The sequence below is a fragment of the Lycorma delicatula genome, chromosome 7, assembly GCF_047948215.1.
Source record: "Lycorma delicatula isolate Av1 chromosome 7, ASM4794821v1, whole genome shotgun sequence".
Lineage (NCBI taxonomy): Eukaryota > Metazoa > Arthropoda > Insecta > Hemiptera > Fulgoridae > Lycorma > Lycorma delicatula.
The window spans coordinates 98780395-98807356 of NC_134461.1; the positions used below are offsets into that span (position 1 = coordinate 98780395).

Sequence of the window (26962 nt, forward strand, 5' to 3'; positions counted from 1 at the left end):
TTCAAGATGTTGCAGCACCATCAGATTGAAAATAGATGCAGTTTACCCAGAACTGTTGTGCATAAATATACATAAACAATAAATTTATAACTTATTTTTATTTTACATTAAATTCAGATTAATTACAAATAAATATTATTAAATAAATATATTTATCAGTTAAATCATAAGAAATAAATGAACAGTTGCAGTATATTGCTGTATTCTGTTTTCATCTTTTTAATAATAGATAATAAAATTATTTATTATATGTTACATTTTATGAAATTTTAAGGTTATTTGTGTTAAATATCAGGTTTTTATATAAGTAAACAATTATATATTTTCTGATTTTAATACTTTTTAATCGCTTATAGGATATTAATAAAAGATTTTGGTTTCATTTGTTTTCTAGCCCCATTTCAAACAAATACAGCATCAAATTTTGAATTCATATTAGTGTAATTTGTTATGTATTCTCTAGATGGAAATAATAAATTTTAAATATATGATCTTAAAGTTTATTCTTTTTTAGATTATATATGTGAAGGGGTTTTTTAATTATTTGTTATGGTCTACTATTAATCACACTAGGCATTGTTTATTTCTTTTCAACCTTCTTATCTTCTCTTTCCAACAGTTCCTCATCCTCAGAATGGGTTTTTTTCATTCTTCTGACCAAGTATTTGGTTCTGTTTTCTTTCTCTTTGTGTGCAGTCTTGGAACCTATTGATACTCTGTACTATTTATAAAATGATAGTTTTCTGTTGTAATGATACAAAACTGAGTATAGTGATGTTAAAATTAAAGTGTGGTACTGTTACCACATTTAATTTTTGCAGATTGAAAATTGACAGATTTCAGTGTATATTGTCGGGGAACATGAATGTTATTTTGACTAATTAATACTATATATTACATATTGACTAATATTAATATTGAATTCTATAAAAAAAAAAAAAATTCAGAATAACACAATTACAATAAAAAAGAACTTGCAAATATTTATTATTTATTTTAAATTATTATTGTTTGAAAGGATTAAAATTAAAATTTGATCTTCACAATATTCAAAAAATTAAAATTCAGATATACAAGAGAGTTAATGTATTACAATTATTAATCAAAAGTTTTATGGAAATATTTTTAAATATCAACTAAAAGATAAATAGACATCTGATTTCAAGTTTCTAATGAAAAAATTTAGTTTAAAAATGTTTTACTTACAATAGCATATTCGTTCTAACAGTTTTTTTTTTCGTAATATGGACTTTCCTGCCAAGTCCAGTTTTTTACAAGTTACATATTAAACTAGTTAAACATTCCTTCATTCAGTTTGAATAAAATTATATTTTTGTAAAATAAATTCTATATTATATCATAGCTGTATTACAAAAATAAACAAGTTTTATTCTAATAATGTTGTTCTCTAGTTCATTTTCCAGTTCTGAGTAACAAAAGATATGCAGTTCAAAGTAGCCCTTATTGTTACTATTTTTGTTAAATATCTCTGAAAAATTATTACAATAATAATCGTTAATAGTTATTTTACTATTAATTAAAACAATTAACACCAAATATTACAAATTAATAATTAATCATGGTATTTTTTTTTTTTTTTATTAATATTAATGAATCGTAGTGATATTTGTATCTAAGGTGTTTCCATCAATCATACAAGCAAACATTTAAAAATTTAGAAAAAAGTTAATCTACAAAATTTAAAATTGGATAAAATGGTAAAAGAATTCATTATAAATACAATACACTGAGATTCAAACAGCAATGGATATACTAACTATTCACAGGCAAGGATTCTTCAATATTGTAGTGTAATAGACAGTTTTTCTTGTTACTGAAATTCTTGAAAACTTAGTAATGCATTTTGTTTAACTGTTTCTTGAAAACGCTCCTTTCTGAAAATTATTTTTTCTTTATTAATTAAAAATTTTGTAAGTCAAGAATCTATACATTCCTGTTTTTTTTTGTGTTTGTTTTGATCACAATATATGCTTCTAGTTTTTCTTTCTAGATAAAAGAGCAAAGTTTTGTTGAGAATTCTATTACTATTATTAACATTCATATAATGTGAGTTATGAACCAATCAATTTCATGCATTATATCTTTTACATCTTTAAATCTCTGGTATAGCATTTTGGGGGGATAAAGTTTCTACAGATTAAGTCATCAGCGATCCCTCCTCTCTCGTCTCTTAGAACTGGTAACCCAATTCATATCTCACTGACAAGTTCCCGCCATAGTTCATGGTTCTCTGTCATTCAAATCAATGTGCCTAACATTTTCTTCAGTTACCTCTTTAATTTGATCCAGCTGTCTTTTCGGTAGTCTTCTGCATGACCAGCTGCCCTCAGTTTCTCCCTGTAGCTGAAAAAGTGGAGGATGCACTGGAGACTAATTATGTCATCCTTTACAGAACCAAATATTATTCCTAAAAAATTTTTTCTTTTTTTTTGATTTCTATTAAAACACCCACATTGATCATCGAAAAACAATCTCTGCATAAACAATGAGCATTAACTGATGATTCAACTTCTGGTTGAATCAACATACTCAATTGCCGTAATTTTAGATGTATGTATTTTAGATGCATGTAGATAGATCTATCTTTAGTAGTTCATGTTTTGTGTTAAATGATAGGCCAATTCCATTTTGTTCGCTCGACTTCTTAGAGCTTTTTATTTTCTTGGTCATTCCATTTTATAATTTGTTTGAAAAATTGTTATGCTTTTTATTTTTCCATGCCTGGTTTTTAAAAACATTTAAAAGAATTGCATTATTGATATTTGTCATAATATATTGTATTTTTTCAACCTGTATTCTCTACACGTTGGTAATCCGCAGATCATTTTATTATATAAATATTTTTAAACTGAATATAATTTATTGTTTGCTAATCTTTCATGTTTAATAAATAATAATGCTCATCTCTTGTAAATAATGTAACAGCTAGTTGTTTTATTCAGAAAATACATTTCTGAGAACTATCAGATCCTAAGGAGAACTATACTCTGGTACAATTGCCCATAGTAAAGTAAATATATCTACTATCACAAAAAATTTACTTTTTTTAATTTCATTGTAATATTGGCATACACGTATAATTATTATAAAAAAATTTTAGTTGGGGTTGAGATATTGCAAAAGTACATAAATATCTTGCAACATTGTTCTGTAAGAAACTAAATTAATTACTATTTATGTCTGTAACATGTAAGAATTTAAATTTTCATGTTATAAACTAGTTTCAGTTTAATGGTTTTTTTTTATCAGAATATTCCTGTGATAAATAGTCTTTTATAGAATATGTGTTGTAAATATAATTACAACATTAAATAATTACTTTGATAATGATAAAATTAAACATATTGACTGATAAATATTAAATAAGACTTTGTAATATAAAATTTATTCTTAATTTAATCAATTTTCACGTTTTATTGAAAATACAATAATTTATTAATGTTTATTTGAGTATAATTATTAAAATGATTGTAAATAATATTCTTGAGAATAATGTGGCACAAATTTTTAATACTTATCTATCTCCCAACAGATTTAACAAAATTAAACTAGAAAAGTATTAAGATATTATTTCATATTTTCTTCTTTTGTAAAATTTTAACTGTTGTTTTATTTCTAAATATTTATATTTATAAAAATAATATTATTTTATAAATGTATCACATTATTTGACTTTCATCAGTAATTGGTTTCTGAAAACATTAAGAAAAGTCTCAAATTGTATATTAGTAGGAATTAATTATGGATACCTTTTATCAGTTAATATAACTTTAAATTTAAAAAATTAAATATTATTGGTACATTAATTTTACAAGGATTAAAACAAATTCATAATGAAGGGAAATATTATTTAAATGATAATTTTATTGTAGAATACTGCTGTTGCCATGTGCATTGAATAAACATTTTAACTCTATACTGTTGTACATTTCTGAGTGTATATACAGTATTTTTTATATTAAATTTATGAAATGATTTTAAGTTTTATTCTCTAAAAAAAAAATTAAATGTTTAAAATGTCCCAGGTTTTTTTTTTAAATGAAATTTTGAATTTAAAATTAAGTAATTTAGGTTTTTTAGGTTTTTTTAAATTAATTTGTAACTAAGTAAAATGCCTTATAAAAATATATTTGTAGTTTTAAAACTCAAAAATGAAGTAATTAGTCATATTTACTTTAATTTCATAAATTTCCAGTCAGAAACATTTATTTAGTAAGGCTTCGGTTTTTGATAAGTAAAATTATCTATAGATTACAAACTCAAGAGAGAATCACTCTTTTACAAGAGAGATAGAGAGAGAAATGACTCTGAAAGAATGGAATATCAGCAGATTTTTAAATTAGTGAAACTATTGATTACATCCATACCTTCATATGACTACTTTCAGCTTCATATTAGTCCAATTCACTCACGGATTTTCTAAATCACAATAGGTTTTGTCTCAATTTCATGCCTTAAACTTAAAAGATGGTTTTTTTTTATTTTAAAATATGTTTCTTGAATAAATCAATTTAATTGTTAAGAGTATCACTCATATATATATATATATATAAGGGATATATTTAATTCTGCACTAAAGTACAACTAAAGAAAAACAAATTTTTAACCTAGTTACTTAATTAAAGTAGAGTTAAAAAACCTAAAGTTTTTTTTAAATTTTAACTGTATTTTGTTCAATCAACAAAAAAATATAACCTTTAATATCACTGTGTAAAGTTTTGTGCATTAATCCCATTAAAAACCCTAAAGCAAAAAGAATAAATGATTTATTTATATAATTGAGTCATTGATATAGAAGGGGAAAAATACTAGGAGAATTTTTAATTAAAGTATATTTTTAAATGTATCCAGGATAGGTGTATCTAAGTTGTAAGGAAAGTCCACTTGTTGAAAAAACCAAATGGATTAGATCAGCCAGTTTCAGCTTTAATTCCTAACTATAGCTTTTATTTCACTTATCATTTCATCTTATTCTTTGAAATATATATATAAATTTTTGTCCAAATTGATTAATTATAAATTTTTTTAAATTAATACCATAACATATAACCTGACTTGAATTTCTTTCTAACACTAATAATGATGGGTTACGTGTAATCTCATCAAGAAGTGGGAAAACCAAGGAGAGAATTAGCAAATTTTGGTTCCATCCTAATAAGTTAATGGTACTGATACATAAAAATATATATTTTACACTCTTCAATTTCATCCAAATTGTTACTTACTCCTGGAAATGCTTGATATTCGAGCTGTTTATTATAAAGAAATAAATTATTGAAGCTCACTGTTTCATCCAGTAGCCAATCAACATATTATATTTCATCAGATACAATTAAATTTGATAATTAAATATAATTCAGTCTGTAATCTCAAACAGCTTAATGGATTCTAGTTTATTTTAATATTGTCTTCAATAAAATCAAAATTATTTTTTATACAAGAAATGTGCCATCATAAAAATTGTAACTAATTTTCTTTTAATAATATAATTTATTTAAATTAAACTGAGTGTAGATTGAATGTACTTTTTTTTAATTATTATTGGTAAGCAATTGTTAATTAATTATTGAAATCGTATTATCTGATATGTATTTATGTATATATGTATATGTATTATATATGGATATGTATGTAATTTATTACTTTATTTATTTATTTAATTTATATTTGTTTTGTTTTTGTTATTTTCTTTATAAGATAATGGTAAGATAATTTAAAATACAGTTTATTATGTATAGGGTGGTTGTAAAATATCTGTTTATATTTGTTTATTTAATTTATTTATTATAAATACTGTATGACAATTAATTATAAAATCAAATTAAATAATTTATAATGAATTATAAGGTAATATGGCGTTATCACAGTTTTTAAAAAATAATTAAATAAATTAAAAATAATTCCAAACCTGAAGGATTTATTTCATAAATCATGATTTACTGAATATGATATATTTTGCCAAATATTGAATTTTTAAAATAATTTGTGGGTAAAAAAACAGTTGGATTATCTCATACAAAGATTTTTAATTATTAAAAAACAAAAATTAAATGAAAATAATGTTATAAATTAGATTTTAATTTTTTATTTAATAAAACCCATAAAATTTAAATGCTAATTTATACTTTGTATTAAAATTTACTTTACAATTTTGCCCAAGGTCTCAAAAAATCTCAGGAATTTATTAAAAATAAATAACAAAAAATGATTCTTTTTTTTTAATTTATATGGAATTTTACTTTTAGAAAATCTTTTCAGAGTTACTATGTATGATAAAGCTTCTTCCTTAGCAGAATTGCAGGCAGTAAATTAACGATATCGATAAATATTTAAGTAACAATCCAAGTAGCAACTATCTGCTAATAGCTATCAAAAAAGACCAGCAGATGTTTACTTAAATATATTTATAAAACAAATCATTGTTTTAATTTCTTTATTTACAAAATTTAATCAAACATAAGATTATAAATAATTTTTTTATGAGATAGAAGGAGGCTGTGAATTTACACAGATGTAATTATATAATTTTTGAAGTTTATATTTAGAAAAACAGAATTTATCTACTTCCAAAATTCAGTTAATAATATTTATAAAATTAACAGCATTTTTTAATGAAATATATTTGTAATTTATAAACAAGATAAATCATTAATCATGCATTACATTAAAAAAAAGTATAACATCCATAAGATGTGATTTTTTTTTATTAGAAAAAAATAAGTTAACTGTTTAGTAACATGTTATATGGCAAGTCAATATGTGATATTTTTTTTGTCATTCCGTCACTAGTGACCGAACCCCTGTATTTTCTTTTCACATTATAAAGGCCACCATTATTTAACTTATATATAAATTGTTTCATAATAATAATAATATAATAATAAATTAATAATACTTATTTTTAATGTTTTAGAAATTCCATTGCTAATTCTTGTTATTTAGATTAAATTTTATTCATTTAAAAATTATATTAATGTATATATGTTCATTTCATTTCATAATCATTTTTGAAATAGATTAGAAAGAAGTTTATGCCCGCAGAAAAAAATGCTTCGCTTATTATTGGAATCAATAGTAAACATTTGGTATAAATTGTTAAAGGTTTTGTGGAACCTCCAGTTTAAGATCGGTCAAACCTTTCTTAGTGATAAGCAGATTTTTCAATCAGTATAACTATTGTGAATTTCCAATATTAATTTCCACAAATTAGATGCTATATACTTTTGCGATATTTTGCATTAATATGTATTTTGATTTTCCTTGTATAACTTAAAAATAATTATCAAACAGTTACATCAGTTATTATTACTATTTGTTATTTTTTAAGAATGAGAAAAAATAATTGCTGAATAAAAAACTGGACCCAATACATTTAATATTTTTTATATTGTAATGCTATCACTCTGCCAACTTCCAACGTTGAGGTAGTAGTGTGTCATTTTGTTTTATCCAGAAGGTTCTGGATTTGAATTCTGGATAAAATTGTTGTTTTTCACCCACATCAGAATTCATCTTTCACAAGCAATTGGTAGTTAACTTATAGTTTTTAACGTATATAAATAATTTTTAATTTTGATTTTTTAAATTATTAATTTAATATTCATTTCTTTTCTTTTTTTTCTCTAAGCCATAAATTAACATAATCCTTGAAGGCTTATAATTAATTGAATTAATTATAAGCCTTCAAGGAACATAATCATTTCATGTAATTTTCTTCCAGAAGTTCTTCATTCTTTCGGAGTGTTTAACCCTTCTTTCTTCATTCCATTCTCCTCTGCTGAGTATTTTCTTTCTGTATTCGTTTTTATGTACACAGTTATTTTTTGTTGTAATGTTAAACTTTTTGAGCTCTTCTTTCATCTGTTTAACTTCGCTACCTTGACCTTTATAATTCCAGAGTTTATTGAAAATCTGTTTGTTTAGACTTGACTGGTTCATTCAGACAATATGTCCATATTATTTTAGTCAGTCGTTTTCTGTTGTTACTTCCAGGGTCACAATTTTCATATATCTCTTTATTTGATCTCAATCTTTGGTCTTATTTTGTTCTTCTTGGTCCATAAATCTTGGTCCATAAAAGAATTTTTATTAAAAATTATTCTTCCTAATTGAGTAAATTTTCTATTCATTTTATTTGTAGTTTACTGCCGCATAAGATTACTGTTCTTACAACCGTGCTTGTATGACTTAATTTTGTATTTTATAAAAGTTCTTTTTATTGTAAATAATTTTGTGCAAAAGTTTATCTGTTCCAATTTTTGTTTTTTGGGCTCAATATCTAGTTTATCTGCTCTGATTCTGTTAATTATTTCTCCAAGGTTTTTTGAATGTTACATGATCTTAATTTTTCCATATTTTTTTCTGTTGTCCTTTTGGAATATTTACTGGCACTTATATCATTTCTGTCTTGGAAAAGGAGATCTGCAAGCCTTCAGCTATTTCTTTCAATTGGTTAATTTGGTTGATTGCTTCTTATTCTGATTCTGCAAAGAGTGTTGTCACTGGCAAAAGCTATACATTGAATCTTGTCATTCTGATTCCTATTTCTTATTTTTGCACTTGAATCGTTACGTAAATTATTTATAAAATCTATGAAACTGTGATGTTTCCTGAAGAAGTAATATAATAAAACAAAAAAAAGCATAATATACTTTTTTTTTTATTAAAAATATTTAAATTATTAGTAATTAGAAAAACCTACCCTGAAGTATAGCATTAATTGAAATAATAAAAATAAAAAGTCTCAGATAAATGAAAAAAAAAAATAATAACCCATTTTAAAAGAAAAATATCCAATTTCATTATTGATAAACATAAACACTGACATTGATAAACTACCCTAAGTAACAAACTGTTTGATAAATGCCATTTGGCAAACAGTGTTATTCTCTCTCCATATCTTTTTTTTATTAATAAATTAAATTTAATCACCAATTAATTGTCATTAAAATAAAAGTAAAAGAAAGTGATAAAGTATTTTCTTACTAGTAACAATACAATGAGTGTTAGAAATCTCATATAAAAACCTTTTATGAAAAACTTTAAATAATTGACAATTTTAGTGACAATTGAGGTTAGGTTGCTAGTTAAAATGTTAATTAGATTACTGCACAACATATCGAAGACCAATTATTTTGGTTTCTTTTGGATTATGATTTATTATCTATTTTGTCATCAGATATGTTTATTTATTTTTATCATGTATTAAACTGCTGTACCGTACAGTTGGATATTATAAATATCCAAGTTTTATGTTGCGTAGTTAATTTTTAATTTTTTTAAAGAAAAATAAATAGTTCATCATAAATAGAATGTTATGTCAGAATAACATGTAATTGGTATTAAAATCTAAAATTAATACTGTATAATTCTGTTAAAATATTCAATGGAGTGAACAGAGTTTTTAATTTAATTTCTTATAGTGGTATTTTATTATTTATTAATAGATGATATTATTCTAATTTATTATTATTATGAGTATAAAATAAGAATAATAATTATATTGTAATTTATAAAATAAATTTGTAACGTATAATTAATTATAATGTTGCCATATGATGATAAATTATTATAAGATATTACTGAAAAAAAGTTATGTAAATTATAATACGGTATAATTATATATAAGTTATAATTGTAAGTTATGTTTTTAAGTATTATTATTATTAATTAATAATTTTTTAGATGATTTTTATGATTTTTTTATATGTTTAAATTGTATTTCTTTATTGCTATCATTGTTTCATTTTTTTTTTGTTTCTCAGTATTTGTTCTGTATTATACTTATCTATGAAAATAAAATTAAAGATTTTAACTGTAAAATTTGAATAATTTTTTACTAACTTAATTTTTTTAGAATTTGAAAAAAAAAAAAAAAACTGATTTGTCACCTTGTGCTGCACTCGTGTGTCATAGTTCACATACAAAATGTTTCTTCTAATGCACCATATATAATACAATGAACATGAGCCAATTGATCATTTGATCATGAATATCTAAGCAGGCAGTGCGCAAATAAGAATTGTGCATGTACTTTTCAGACTGTTTGACCTTTATACCCACTTATGTTTAGATAGTACAGAATTTTTTAAAGAATTTGTAAATGAAGTGAACCAACAATAAAGTTATTAATCTTTTAAAAAAAGTAGAAATCCAATTGTACTATATTCATTTCAAGAATATTATAAAAATTGAAATAAAAGTATGACTCCAATCAAGAGTTTGGTGAAATATTTTATTGCTGTACAATACAAGTAGTGAGTAAAGAAATAAAAAAGTTTAGTTCAGTCCAGATATAAAAGAAGTAAAAATTTAAATAATCCAAATCTCAGGCACTAAAGCTTCTCACAGACATTCCTCATATTTGGTATACTGATAGGATTAGGTGTGTTGTAAACAAAAATACAATGTGTTTCATTATATTTCATTTTTTAAAAGAATAAAATTTATTAGAAAATTAAACAATATGAAGTTTCTTTTCCAACGCCATAAATAAATGAAAAATCAATTATTTATTTGTATAATATGTATATAGCTCATTGTTTTTTTCAGTAAAAATATTGTCACAGACATTTCTCATATTTTGCATATAGATATGATTAGACAAGTTAAGAGTTCTAAGATTCAAATCCTAGGAAAGGCATCTTTATACAGATTTGAATACTCTCTTTTTCTATTTAGCTTCTGGAACCATCGTAAGGTACTACTTCAGTGGATGGCTGATGATGATGATGATGATGATGTGTATGAATGTAAATGAAGTGTAGTCTTGTACAGTCTCAGGTCGATGAGGATTCCTGAGTTGTATGGTTAATTGAAACCCAACCACCAAAGAACACCGAAATCCACAATCTAGTATTCAAATCCGTTTAAAAGTAACTACCTTTACTAGAATTTGAACGTTAGAACTCTCACCTTCAAAATCAACTGATTTGCAATAATAAGTTTAACCATTAGACCAAACCGGTGGGTTACAGATTTGAATACTAGATTCTTCTTTCCCAACGACACAAATCAATGAAATATCAATCATTTATTTGTATTGTAGTCAGTACTGCCCAATATATCAAAAATAAATAAATAGAAGGTGGTGGGGAAAGTTACAAAAATAAAATTACACATAGCTCATTTTTGCCAAAAGAAAATTGGACTTTATTTCTAACAGAATGAAAATCAGAATTATATAACCATATTCATAAAAACAAAAAAAAAAATCATAAATACATTATTACATACTATTGTTTTGCTAAGACAAATGCTTTGCACAAAATCTCCTTGTGCGATATTTATATACAACAATCCTTAAGTAAAGTATAAGTAAACTTATTATCTTAAATATTTCTTTTACATACACACAGTATATAATAACAATACAGAGAATAATGATAATATCTTATTATTTAACAGAGGATTACCTTATCTAGTAGACGATTACTATTTTTTGTTAATGAAAAATAATATCTTGATACTCACTGGCACAGAATGTAATCTGTACTATCATAATAAAAAGTTTAACAGACAATTACTGTAGAATGAAAAACATTAATATCTTGATATTCACTGATGCAGGATGTAATCTGGATTATCAAAACAAAGAGTTTAACGGACGATTACTGTAGAATGAAAAACATTGACATCTTGATATTCACTTGCACAAAATATAATCTCACAATCATGGATTTTATATATGTCTACATAAATTCCTTTAAGTTTAGTATTTTATCATATAATTATAGACAAGAAAAAACAAAAACATAATGTTCAAAGGTTTTTTGACATACAACAAAGATTCACTGTTGAAGAATATGTGTAATTTACTTGTTAACTGCATGAAGTATAAATTTTGACTAAACAATATTAGAATTGTAAGACGCACTAATGATTCTTCGAATGATGGTCAGAGAGAGACTGAGCGAGACGATGTTCAGAGAGAGACTGTGAGAGACAATGTTCAGAGAGAGACTGACAGAATCTGGCGGGGAGCCGGCTTATATAGTGTAGATGGAGCCGAGTGAATCATCAGGAGATGAGTTCACGCAACATGTTTACGTTTTTTTTTTAAACGCATTATAAACATGAAATAATACAGAGTTAAATCTTAATAAATAATCAATACAAAAGGCATAAATAAAAATCAGCTGAGCATATATTTATATGTATGTTGAATGGAACGCATAAATTTCAGTGTATGAAAAATTTCTTATTTATAATTGAAATATTCATTACATCAAAATATTGTTAAATTTTAGATGAAAATAAGTCAAATACCAAACAATTTGAATTGACTTATAACTGCTTTACGCATTGGCGTAAACAGAAGGTTAAGATTTTTTACTTTTTCACATAAATTGGGTGGTGTGTATTCATGTGACACTTAATATTCTATTAAAAAAAATGATTTATTTGTATTTATGTAAACAGTATTGCTATATGTCCAAAAAATAAATAAACAAAGTAGGGTTAGATTTTTTAGTTCTTTACATAATTTTTTTTTTCCACTGTTTATTTATAGTCACATCAACAATAAATAATATTCATTAGCAAATATAACTACACAATCATAAGTAATAAACAACTAACAGAATAAACACAAACTAGAACAAGAACTTTTTTGTAGGAGGAAAAAGCTCTACCGGCCACTGTCTGCCTGCACAAGACTGTACTGTCAGGCTCTCACCAACAAACAAAACCTCCCCCTTCATCCCACAGGAACTGGACCTGGTCGTAAGACATGAACCCAGCCCCAGTTATTATAGGCTACTCTTAGGTTAGCTGGCTTCCAAGCAGCAGGATCAGTCATTGGCAGACAACGACCTAATAGACCTCCCGCTGCCTACCCCCAAGGACTGATCATACCCCACTACTCATCTGCCAGCTTCCCACTAATAATAACTGTGATCATGTACTCTACCAAGGTCTAGCTTCTCCTAGACTCCAACATCTTCCTTATGATGTTATCAGTTACGACTCCAACCTGCTGATAACACTCATTTCTTATAATCCCCATCTCACGCACCCAAAGATTGCATGTCCTGCATTGTCAACTTTGTCACAATATATGCAGACCTCTACTCTATTGAAATTCCTCAAGTAGGTAGGCTCTGTAGTAGCCATGGCTGGTCAGGAATTGAATCAGCTCATATCCAACCTTCCCAAATCCCCTCTCAACCCGTGGCTGTATCGACAGAAAGTTAATCTTCTGGTCCATACACCCTTAGGGGATTCCGCCCATCTTTACAACAGCCTCTTGTGGATTCCTTTCCTATCCAACCCCTCTCTCAACTCCACTTGTTGTAGAGCTGTAGGCAGAATAATGAGAGCTATAGGCAGAATAGCAACAACCATCAGCACTGCATCTGTACATATGGACCTGTAGCCACAGCAAACCCGCAGTGCTGGTCTTCTCTGGACACTGTCCAACTTGGACCGCGCATGCTTCACTAGCATCCCACGTGACCAAACAAAGACTGCATATAGGATGACTGCGTCTACCACATGCGTAGATCCGTCTTTTAAAATATCTCAGTTCAAACATATTTGCAAGAATACCTGACAGCGCCTTTACTACTCTCTCCACCTTACTCGCTATCTCTAAAATTTGGGGCTGGAAGATCCTTCCAGCCCCAAATACTTAATGGCAGGTGAGGGGAAAATTTATCTTCTATCAATGGAAGAAGAGAAATTCCCTAATTCTCCTCCTTCCTTCCATAATCATCGCCTTTGTCTTCCCCACAGCCATCTGCAGCCCCTTGACATCCATTCACTCTTTAACCTTAGCGAGTGACACATTAACAGCCTCCATGACCTCTTTTTCGTTTTGGTAACCACTAGACCCAAATCGTCTGCAAAGACCATAGGCTGAACTTCCTCCGTATAGTCGAGTCCCAGAATCCCATCATATATAACGTTCCTAGGACCAACCCCTGTGGTATTCTCGTGTGGTGTTGAATTTGTCCTCTCCATCGCTGCAATAACCAATCACTGTCCTATCTGATAGATAATTTTGAACTAATCTTCTCAGATAAGGTAAGAAATTTCTTCTCTTCAACTCTGCATTTATTACCTCCCATAGTGGGCTGTTAAAAGCATTTTTAACATCTATTTGTACGATAACTGGTATTAGTTGCTTATGTCTGCTTTTACATGCTACGTTATTAACTATGGCCATAAGTCGGCGGATGGCATCAATCGTAGACAGTCCGGCTCAGAATCCTGATGTGGACTTAATCTCCCTTTATCCAATAGCCCCTCTGCAACTTCCCAAGCAACATGTGCTCAAACAGTTTTGGCTACACCGCTGTAAAAAAATTTGTTTATTCAATGTAAATGTTTAAAAATATGCAATTAGCATATTTGAACAATTTCAGATGGGAATCAATAACATTGTTTATTGAAAAGAAATTATTTTATTTAAATACCATCATATCCACTCAACCTATTCTAGATTTAAGGCGAATGGAATCTTCTGATTACAAAATTCACATAATAAACTATATCAACTATATACATCTTTTTTTTTTCTTAAAAAAAAAATACCAATGCCCTATTCTGTTAAATATTCTATTACAAAATGATTTACAGCTATTGAATATATATGATAAATTTCTAATTTATGTTTGTGCTAACATGAAAAAATATAATAAACAATTTACACATTCATACGTGAACTTGAAACAACAAATACACATACTAGGTTTGACATGGAAATATATTATTGTACGGTTGGTCAACCTTCAACAGAAAACTTATTTCCTAATAAAATTGCAAAGAATTATAAAAAATTATCACATTAGTTATGATCATTTTTTTTGCAAATTGTGGTTATTGTTACTTTATTATGGTTAAATAAAAAATTTGTTTAAATTAAATACAGAAAATAAAAATCATACAACAATTCTATTTATCCAAGTTATTTTGTATAACATTATTTAAATACCAGAGCTATATAAATTATGTTTTGTGTTCATTACTAATATTTTGGTTTTTTATTTTATCTTTTATTGAAGTTGTGCGATGACAATTGTATTAAGAGCGATAAATGTGATCATCTGTAACAGAATATTATAAAATTTGGTCAAAGTTATTTCTTGAATCAAAAATTTTAAATCCATATGAAAAACAAATTTTAAACAAAAAAATTATTACAATATACAAGTACCATTTAGAATGTTCTAAGGTGCAAGTACTGTATGATCAAATGACTATATTATTTATCAAATATAATCCTTTATAAAGAATTAGACTGGTGCATTTAGTTGTTTGTTGGTGACAATTGAATAAATCAAACAAGTTTTGACATTTCTGAAAAACGGATAAAATTGAAGTTTGACCTGTTACAAAGTCCTTCATTTTAAAAGATTTAACCCCAAAAGAAATGAAAAAAAAAAGTTAGTTTTCACTTTAAAGGATAGTTTCCCCTTTATTTTTGATGATAAAAATTTGAGCTATTCAATTTAAACATCCATCTTGAATGAATGTACAATCTTGGGACCTCCAGAAATCACTACACGGATGAAATTGTCACAAATATCCATTATACCGTATTAAATAATCGCTGACAGAAGGTATACAAAATTATTGACATCACAAACATCTTGATAGATGATGTTCACTACATTATACATAATGTTTTGTTAAAAAAGCTTTTCACAGCAATGAATGCCAGATTTACTAACAATCAATCGAAAATGCATTTAACTGAATAATACTCAAGGATATTTAAACACAATTCCACTGAATATCTTCAATTTTTTTATAACAGTAGATGCAATATGGATTCGCCATTCATGCCAGAGACCAAATAGTGGGTGGAAGCAGATGAAAGTGTACCAAAGAAAATGAAAACAGTTCCATCTGCAGGAAAAGTCACAGCTACGGTTTTTTTTTATAATGCAGATTATTATTGGGGAGTATTAGGCTTCACGATTGGACCAATTGATGGCTGCTGTTCAGGCTAAACATCCGAATCTCGCCAAAAAGAAAATGCTTTTTCACCGTGATAATGCCTGGACATATTTGTCAGGTTGTTGCAAAACTCCATGGACCTATGCTTTGAAGTGTTTCCACATGTGCTAGATTTGGCTCCAAGTGATGATTCCTCTTTCCAGTCTTGCAGAAATCATTCGCTAGACAAAAATTCACTTCAAATGATAAGAACAAAGTTGAAACGACCACTTATTTTGAAGAATTAAACAAAAAAACACATTATATTGAGGGTATTAAAAAGTTGTTAAGTGTTGCACTAAATGTATTGAATTACAAGGTGATTGATTACATTGAAAAATAAAAAAGAATTTCTGAAAAATCTTGTGGTTTTTCAAAAACTCTCCACACTAAGAACCGATTCCAAAGAACTTTACAAACACACACTTATATTTTTAGTGTCATTTTATCATTGTCTGAGTATCATGAATGTTATTATTAGTGATGAGGAGAACAAATCATGCTGGCAAATCATTCATGGTAAATTTAGCGTGAGTTATTATTGCCAAAAATCCATGACGAAAAGGATGCAAATCAAACTTTGCAAATATGACAAACAACAAATGAAAACAACTATCTAGAGTAATGAATTTTAATTTATATTCATATACAGGTCACTCATGAAGAAACTAAAACATGAGTTTTCCAATATCAATTTTTTGTATTTAAAAAAAAATATTTCATGTAGTATTGGAACCTATTTTATTCACTTTTTCAGGTCAAAAACCATACTAAACATTCAAATTTATTCCTTAATTTAAGTTCCAAGAAATTCATTATGGTTATGTTTTATTCCCAGAACAGAAATCTGGGTGAAATTTAAGAAGCATTTTTGGATCCACATGTACATCTTTGAACTTTTGTTTTTTTTTATTCATAGAACTTTCATGAAATTTTTTCTGTTTCTTTGTGAGACTCCTGTACACAAAATATTCAAGATCAGTAAGTACTCTTGTGAAATGCTGGAATTTAACTTTTTAAGAAAATATTCATCGAACTGCAATAACTAATACAGGAAAAGTAAAATATGAAACCTTTTTTTCACTGTATGTAGTATAGATTATTATCTCTACTTATGTAGTGAACATCATTAAAATTTGATAAAAATTATTTTAACTGAAAAAAATACGTAAATAAAATCTTATTCATAAAAACCATAAAAAAACTAACCTCCCTTTTTTCATTGCATATGATATTAGTTTAGTGTCAGATTACAAATACATATATAATAATGATTCAAGTTTCATATAGTTTATATAAAAATATTTTAAAATATTAGGTTTAAAATTAAAATATTCATTTTACAAGAAATTTTTCATCTGTAATAATGCAGAAAATAAAGGTAAAAGGAATACTTTATCATTTATAACAAGACCAGTATAATGGACCTGAGTAATTCCTGCCAATTAAGAAGAAAGTAGTAGAAATATAATAATGGGGGATATCCAGAAAGATGCTAAAAGAAACCCTTTCACTAAAGCTAACAGGTTTGTTTAACAATCATCCTTTGAAATACTACCCACTGATACACCTAAACAGATATTGTTTCGTGAGAGGAGTTACCAGACCAAGGTAGGAATTTCATGGAAAAATGTGATGGTGGATGATCATTTTAATGCTTTGAGTTAGGTCTGTTCCTGCAGGTAAAGAAGATAAGAGTATAAATACTCCAGGAAAGACCAGTTGACAGTCAGTCTATGAAAGAGTGCTATGACAGAGCTCTGCAAGAGAGTTTTAAGCTAGGAGTTATGCGAGTTTGAAGTGAAAGTATTCTGTAAGTAAGTCAGTGAAGGAGCAAATTTCTAGAGTGTAGGCATTCGACACGATTAAGGTGACATCACAAGTAATTCTAGTATGGACTGGAATATAAATTAATGAGTGAAATTTAGTACATTATCTCTTTCACTTATATCTATACTATATAGTCTTATGTCTTACAGTCTATATACTTATAGTCTTTCATGTATGACAGTACATGAAAACAAGAAATGGTTCGATGAGTTACTGTTAGACTATAAGTGAAAGAGATAATGTACTAAATTTCATTCATAAATTGTTAAAATAGTTTTATTTGTGAACAGCAAAGATGTTTGCAGTGAAAGAACATTATACTTGTCTTATCTTCTGCACTATTATTGTTAATACAAAACTAGTTGTTAAAGGTGTTAAGATTAGCGATCATACTAATATCTTTTGTCAATGAGACTAAATTCTGGTTTTCAGTATTTAACTATCTGTAAATAAATCCTGACGATTACTTTAAATTCTGTTTTGTATGTAATCACTGTTTATTATCATTATTATCATTGTGGTTGTGGTTACTGTTATGGTTGTTTATCATTATTATTGTTTGCTGTTGTCAATATTGTTATTAATTTAATTATTACCATGAGTTGTTTATTATTGTCATTTATTATTCATATTGTCATTGTTGTTATTGATTTGTGTCCTATTTCACTTATGTTTTTAAACTATAAATTGTAATTATACAAACATTTTCAACTGTCAATATCTCAATACCCTGATTGAGTTCTGAACATGTAACAATAAGTGACGAAAGAAGAGATGGTGTGATCAGAGAAGGATTAGGAACAGTTACAATATGCAACATATATCAGGAGGTCAGCTTTACATGACAAGACACATTAGCTTCTTCAGTTTTTATTTGTAGTCCCAGAGAGAAAACTGAATTGCTACCTACTGGAATAAAGTTTCTGTCATAATAAATTTTATCAAACAGAAATTAAAACAATTTTTGTTTTTAAAATTCTTGTATCTTTATTGATGTTAGTCTCTTTGATGTTCCAGGTGTTGGACAAAATTATTTCCATAATTAATAAATTATAAACTAAATGTAATAAAATTATATGCAATATTTACCGATGGTAATGTTGCCATATTGATGTTAAAAAAGTTATATGCAGTCAGATTCAGTGTCTGTGTCCTTGTTTGTTTTAAAAGTCTCAAAACCTGTTAAATAAAACATAAAATCTTACAAAAGAATTTGGATTGTATATTTCCAAACGTAGTTTTATCCACTTCTGATAACTTCTTAAGTATAAGCAAATAACTGTCTCAAATATTCCCTTTGGTTTTTTGAGTAAAAAATTGTAATAAATAATATTAAATCACAAATCTTCCTCTATTTCATTACATAAAATAACATAGGCTACAATAATTTTTATCACAATATTTTTATAATCAATTTAAATTTGGAGAAGACTATTTTTGGAATTCAATGTGGGTAAGATTACTTTTGGAATAATCAGCAACTGGTAAAGTGAGTTTTTAAAGAAATAAAAATGTTATAAATAATTTGTTATTGCGATTTAATTTAGAAATTAATAAATAATATAAATTAATAAACATAATGGTTGGTATTAATTTCTCGTGAAGTAACATTTTACGTCCATTTCTTTATCTTTTGAACATTATTTCCTGGTTTTTATAATTTTTCATTCTTTTGCTTTGTTTTTGCTTTCTCTCTTCTAGCCAAACTTTGGTTTTTTTTTTATTCCTTCTCTAGGAAATCCTTGAAATCTTATACCAGTTTTCTATATGTCCTATGTTGTACTACGTCTTCAAATACCTTCATTTTTTTAAAGTCTTTTTGAACCTCTGAGGTCCATTGATTTCTATTCTTTCTTTCTGTTGCAAAAGTGGTTAAAGATTTGCTTTGTGAGCCTGTTTATTATTCATTCTCATAAGACGGCCCAAAAATTTGGCTCTTCTTTTTCTGATGGAATTCTCAGTTCCATTATATTTGTAAATGAAATGTTTATTGCTTCTGAAGTTGTATTCAGCTTTTACCTATTTTTACTGGTCCTAGGACTTTTTTGATGTTTTTTTTTTTTTGCGTTGACCACACACATTCACCATTCAATATTGCAGAATACACCTAACATTGGCCGTCTTTCAAAAATATGTACGTTGCTACCAAATCAGAAGCTGAACGCCGAAAACAATTGAACAAATGACCACACACATTCACCATTCAATATTGCAGAATACACCTAACATTGGCCGTCTTTCAAAAATATGTACGTTGCTACCCAATAAGAAGAGGAAAGCCGATAAAAAATTGAACCCATGACCACACAAATTCACTCTTTAATATCGCAGAATAAACCTAAATTGACCGCCTTTAAAGATTACTTATGTTGCTACCCAAACAGAAACGGAAAGCCGATCTAAAATAGAACCAATGACCGCACACATTCACTCGTTAATATCTCAGTTTAAACCAAACAATGACCGACTTTAAAGATTATTTAAGTTGCTACCAAATCAGAAGCTGAACGCCGAAAACAATTGAACCAATGACAACACACATTCACCCTTCTATTTTGCAAAATACACCTAACATTGAACGCCTTAAAAATTATATAAGTTGCTACCCAATCCGTAGAGGAAAGCCGGTAACAAATTGAATCACTGACCACACACATTCATTTTTTAATATCAAAGAATACACCCAACATAGACCGCCTTTAAAGAATACTTAATTTGCTACTCAATCACAGGCGGAAGGCAGATAAAAATTGAACCAATAACAGCACACATTCACCCTTGTGTAATACAGAATACACCTAACATTGGCCGTCCTCAAAAATACTTACCTTGCTACTCATTAAGAAGAAGAAAGCCGATAAAAAATTGATAACAAATCACTCTTCTATTCTGCAGAATACGCTAATATTGTCCGCCCTTAAATATTACATAAGTTGCTACCAACTCAGAAGAGGAATGCCGATAAAAAACTGTGTCAATAACCACACACATTGACTCTCTAATATCGCAGAATACACCTCATATTCGTGATACACAGAAATGGAGAAAAACAGAGAACGTGATTACCGTAATATTAAATATGAAAGAATCAGATAGCAAGGGTTGGCTCCAGGAACTGATATAAGATTAAAAGACAACCGACGGCTGGAGAGGAACCCGGGAACGACATAGTCGGGTCCAGATTACCCCTCTCTGGTTGGCTGGTGGCAAACAAAGACGAAATCCACAGCACTCGTCTTACCCTGATATGTTTATGAATCGAAACTGATGGTCGACAACTCTCTATTGTTAGTTTTACCCAGGCAGAAAATACGATGAAAGTCAGGAGATGAATAGAGGAAATAGATTAAGGGATAGGGATTAACAAAAAAAAATCTTGTTAAGAGCTGGTCCCAAAAGAAGAAACTCATAAGATCCGAACCGGTGAGCCGAGCTACCGTACTGGATATACAACCAGTGGGTGGGGAGGCTCGATAGTGTCAAGGGACACTCTGCTAGGTCCGTGCTAAGGTTTAATGAAAATCCATCCCAAGTAGAGCAGAGAAAAAAAAAGTTGGAACAGAAAATCAATGTATACATCAGAATAATAAATATATATTCTAAATGGAACTGTGACTATATAATAATTTTTATCTAATTTATAGAACTCTGAAACAGAAAGCTTTAAAAATATTAAAATACTTTCATAATTCTATCTATTAATTAGCAGTTAGAAGCCTAAGTGCAGGATTGTATTTTATTCAATACCACCAACAAAATTGTTCTAATATTTATCACCTTTTATATAAAAATATAACAACCATTTTACAATTAATATATAATTTTAGATAGTAGTTAATATTACCTGTTCTCCATATTCAATACTTTTATCATAAACTGTAATTAGCCGTAATAGCATTATTCTTTTTTCATTCTGTAAAATTGAAAAAAATGTTATTTTTATGAAAAAAAAATTACTAAATCAATAAAATAAAAAAAATGTCTGTTAAAAATAAATATAATCATTTACGTAAATGAATTTATGGAAAAATTCTTTTTTAATCTGGGGATAATTAAATAATGCCACAAATAAAAATCTACAGGGATAAGATCTGAAGAACATTGAAGTTATGCTAAGTAGGATCCACTCTTATCTGACCTATTATTGACAAAATGTTTCACTTAGGTAATCCTGCATTAATATGACAAAACATGATGAAGCTTAGTTTAAGAAGAATGGAATTCTTCAGTATTTGAGGCACTACATACACTTTTAACATATCCAGGAAAGTTTCTAATTAAGCAAAAAAGAATGAACCAATAACTCTGTCTCATTTTACTGTGCACCACATGTTAACCTTTGGGAAGTCACCTGGTTTTCCTTAATGACAACATTTGGAGGTTCATTACCCCATATTAAAATATTATGTACTCATCCTGAAACATGAAATGTAGCTTTATTACTGAAAATAAACTTGTTTAAATCTCCCCATCATGACCAACTTTACCCAAAATGTCTTAGTGAATTTAAATTGTTTAATTTTGCCCTGTAAAATTTTTATGAACGCCTGAATTTTATAATCAGTAAAACATAATCATTTCTATAACAGATTGTAAAGTTTTTTGGAACACCTTCCAAAAAAAATTATAAAACATTTTCATAGTGATATTTTTTGAGTTATGCAAAAGACTTGTTCTCACAAATTCAATGTTTTTTCCTGGATATGATTGCTTCAGTAGGCTGTTTACTTCTTTAACATCTTGTATCATGGATTGTAAAATAGTACGCTTGTGTTTGTACTAAACCGTATTTTTATATCACAAATACTTTTCTAATTTTTTCTTCATTTTTATTTATACTTCAGATATTTCATCGATTGTTCCAAATCAATGACCGTTTGAAACCCCAAGATTATTTTTTTATATACACTTAAAACAGGTTCCATGGGTCCCTTTTTTTAAAGTTCAATGTCATCCAGATGAATACTTTTCAGTCATGAATATGTAAGTTTAAAAAATGGATATTTTTAGTAGGGTTCCATTCAGCCTCCTTGTTGTTTGGGAACTGAAAGTTTATTTATGGGAGTAATCATTTATTTCAATAACTGGACAGATAAAGTACAATGTTATTCAACATAGTTAAAAAAATTACAGTTTACTAAAGAATAATATATGGGTACTGCGTAAAAATCACATCTAAGCTGGAGGAATATATTTGTGCCAATCTTCAACTTTTTTGGTCGACGAGTTTTCAAGATATGAGGCAAAAACTATTTAAAAATAATGTTGAATATCTCTCAACTATTAACACCGATTGACTTTAAACTTAGTAATTTTAAATAGTTTAATAATTACTTTTCATTGTAATGAAGCTTTTTTGGCCATTAAACAAAAAGTAAAGAATCAAAAACTGTAAAAACTACTCCCTACTTTAATTTTATTCAAAATACAGTGTTTCTAAAGTGGTAGGCTGACTATACTTTTTCGGATACTGCTTGTAAACTGAAACAAAAAATATCCTTAAGAAAAATGGCAATTTCTCCTTCGTTCACCCTCTGTCTGCCATTCTGTTATTTTTATGTAACAATTTATATCTCAAGTTCGGATAGACAAATCTCGGATAGGTAAGCGTCTCGGTAATAAAGTTTTAAAATTAGCAAAAAATCAGGACTTAAATTCACAAATTAAAATATGGCAACCAAGTTTATTTTTCAACCCGTTATATCTCTATAAATATAGTTTTATCAAAATTTATGTTATCTGCTAAAATATTAAGCCTTTTATTTTGAACAAAATGACGTTTTATTTTTTTTAAATTGGTTAACAAATAGTTGAGTTACGGGAGAAAACTTATGTTATAATTTTGTGTTATAATTATCAGTTCTGTTATTGTAAGAAAATTATACTTAATCTGATACTAATTTACAATACTAGAATTAACAATAAATAAAAACAATTAATATTTCATTGAACAGAATGTAAATTGGAGGACATGAAAACAGACACATAATTACCCAGTATTAAATTTCCCAGTATTCAGTTTTCAATTATGATAACATCACTACCTCCTTTCACTAATATAGTAAAGAACACTAGTAAAGACAAACGCAAGTAAACAAGTAAAACACAAGTAAAGACACTGAGATAGTGAGTAGAATGGCTACAGTGCAGTTTGGAACCTGTCTAAACACACACCAAGTTGTAACTGCCATTACAACTTGTAACTTGTTGATCCATTCTGTCAAAACTTTCCTAGTACCCTTTGAATTAACATTTTTTATTAGATTCTCATTTGTTTATCTTTTATACATACTTTTTCTGCAGTGTCTACTGATGATGATTTGTTTAATAATAAAAATAGCCACCTGGATTTAAATTTTAAATAAACTAAAACAGTTTTTAGTGTAATTTTCTTTTTCTTATTTATATTTAAAACAATTAGAGGAAAAAAAATATATACTTACAATTTTGCTCAATTTCATTCCAATAATACAGGGTAAAATAATTTCAAACATTTTTGACAAGTAAAATGCTATCATAATATTATAATTAAATAAAGCAGAATTATTGAAGAGTATACTATCAGCAATATGTGCTAATACTTCTATCGTAAAACATATATATGTAATTAATAAATATAAATTCGAAGTAGAAAATAATTCTTCAGAAATGTAAAATAATTCACTGTATAAAACATTAACGAAATCTAATTTTTTTACATCAATAATTTCATTGTTTATTATTAAATAATTTAATAATTTATAATGATCAGATACAATTTTGTAATCGATTATTAACAATAAAATATTTATTATCAATGGTTGATATAAAAATACCAATGATAATAAACTAATTATCAACCAAATTAAAGATGAAAAGTTGATATTAACAATCTGATCGTTCAATGCAAAAAGATATATATATATAAAAATTAGAAAATAAAGTTTAATCGCGTAATTAATATAGAAATTATTATTGCAGATGATGAAAGGTTTCAAATTTGGAAAACTTTTAATAATATTCGTATCAAATTTTTGTAATTTTTTATATAAGTAAATTTTTTTATTTTGATGTAATAATAAATTTAATGTTAATAATAATTGTTTACAGATTTTCATTAGTTTAATAGAAAATAATATAAAATTAACATCTTTTAATGTATACATCATCATAATATTTTCTATCGGATTAAACATAAAAAATGGTAATATATAACGTAATATCATTAAAAATAATTGTAATGTATTTAAAATTATTTTTACAGTTTCATTATTTAATAACAAAAAGTTTGAATTATTTTTAATATTTTCGTAATTATACCATGTTATACCAAATATGTGTGTAATATATAAATAATAATTAATAATACGCTGTTCCATTATTTGTTTATTATTTTTTTACCCAGAATTATTTAAAATAATGTGAATTTTAACAAATTTTTATATGACGAACATGAAAGAATGAAGTGTACTTTCCGTAGATAATAACAGTTATAGACAAAATCAATTATAATTGATTTTAAATATATAAAGACAATATTTCTTTGTTTTCTTAATAATTTATTATATTTAATAATGGGCCATCCATTAAACTGATTAAATGTCTAAAAAAAAAATGAATGATTATTACAATAAAATATGTAGTATTTCTTTTAAATATTTTATACTTCAAAATCAATTATTTAATTAATTTAATAACAAATATAAATTATTAAGGCAAAATACTTACTGAAAAAAAACTGCTTTATTTCAGTTTATAAATTTATTAAATTTTAATAATCAACATTTATTTTTTTTACAGCCCTGAGATGTATTTTTCAACCGATTTAAAATTATAAAAAAGAAGTAAGCTCTCATTACAATCCTATTATTTCTAGATATATTATCATATTAAGTATAATGTGTTGTCTTGGAGTCCCTCAAAAAGTCAACTAATTTTTAAGATATGAAAATGGGCTGTCAGATCTGGCACTCATAAATATGAATCATGTAAAATGATATTTAGAAAATTAAACATATTTATTTATCCTTGTGTATATATATTTTTGAATGTGCAGTCTTACATTTTTGTAATTAAAGAAGTGGTCCATATTCTTAAAAAATAACAATATCCATTTTTACTAAACCAGACAAGAGAAATGATTTCATATAACTAAACACAATAAAAAAAATACAATGCTTCCATTGTCATTTTAATAAATTGCCAAACCATTTAGGCAATCTAATTATTAAATATGGGTAATAAAACATAATTCTGGTTAAACATAATTTTTGGTTCCTTTTATAAAAAGTCTTTCCACCAATTTACTTAAAATACAATTAAAAGATTTTCTTTTATGGAAACAAAATTACTCTGTTGATGAATTTTTTAAAATTATTTATTCATCGTATGGTATATAGATGAATGCGGTCCAAAATATTAAAAATATTCAAACAATTGTAATATAGACCAACCCAGTGGGTTGGTCTAGCAGTGAACTCGTCATCGCAAATCAGCTGATTTTGAAATCCGAAAGTTCTAAGATTTAAATCCTGGTAGAGGCAGTTCACTTTTATACAGATTTGAATACTATTTATGAATACCAGTGTTCATTGGTGGTTGGGTTTCAATTAACCACACATCTTAGGAATGGTCAACCATGAGAACGTATAAGACTACACTTCATTTTCTTGCCTGACAATTCTTAGATAGCCTGCAGCCTACCTTCAAACACTGCATTGCACCATTATGGTAGTATGCTGTAGCAACAAAACCTCTCTTTTCACCAGTCCAACGCTGCATGATTACTAACTTCCAAATGTGTAGAACTTCTTGGTCACCGCCTACTTCCCCCACCACAGATGCCCCCACTGTAAAGCTTTGTTCAAAGTTGTGGTTTGACTGCCCCACTGTACATATATTTGAATCAACGTCATCCCAGATATCCCAAACCTCATTTTGCAGCAATTCTAATTATTGAAATTGCATTATTTTAGTTTTTTTTGCTCTTATATGTTTAATTAATTTTTTCAACCAAAAGCTAAATGGTCAACATGCCTGCGATATTTATATTTGCAGTTTGCTTCCGCACAGTTTTAATGCATTTAAGATTATTTTTTCATGTTACATATACTGGTTTCATTAAGACCAGCACACTAAGAGCGTATTGTTTCATTTTCACATTTCTTTGCAATGTGACCAAGACCACAGC

General features: G+C 27.2%; 1 protein-coding gene across 5 annotated transcripts in view; it reads right to left on the reverse strand.

The window, feature by feature from the left end:
* The window catches only part of LOC142327996 (uncharacterized), a 69945-nt gene extending 43198 nt beyond the window's left edge, over window positions 1–26747 (reverse strand). Inside the window, exons 1-4 of one of the 5 annotated variants that reach the window (XM_075371426.1) lie at window positions 26476–26747; window positions 21638–21706; window positions 18883–18972; window positions 1131–1489 (exon numbers count right to left, since the gene is read on the reverse strand). In XM_075371426.1, coding sequence (XP_075227541.1) covers window positions 1409–1489; window positions 18883–18972; window positions 21638–21706; window positions 26476–26553 — 318 coding nt within the window. In that variant the 5' untranslated portion in view covers window positions 26554–26747 and the 3' untranslated portion in view covers window positions 1131–1408. Of the gene's footprint in view, window positions 1–1130; window positions 1490–13661; window positions 15069–15996; window positions 16146–18882; window positions 18973–21637; window positions 21707–26475 lie in introns of those variants that run through there. The other 4 variants (XM_075371428.1, XM_075371427.1, XR_012757145.1 and 1 more) reach the window with 4 other exon arrangements.
* Window positions 26748–26962: the final 215 nt, after the last annotated feature.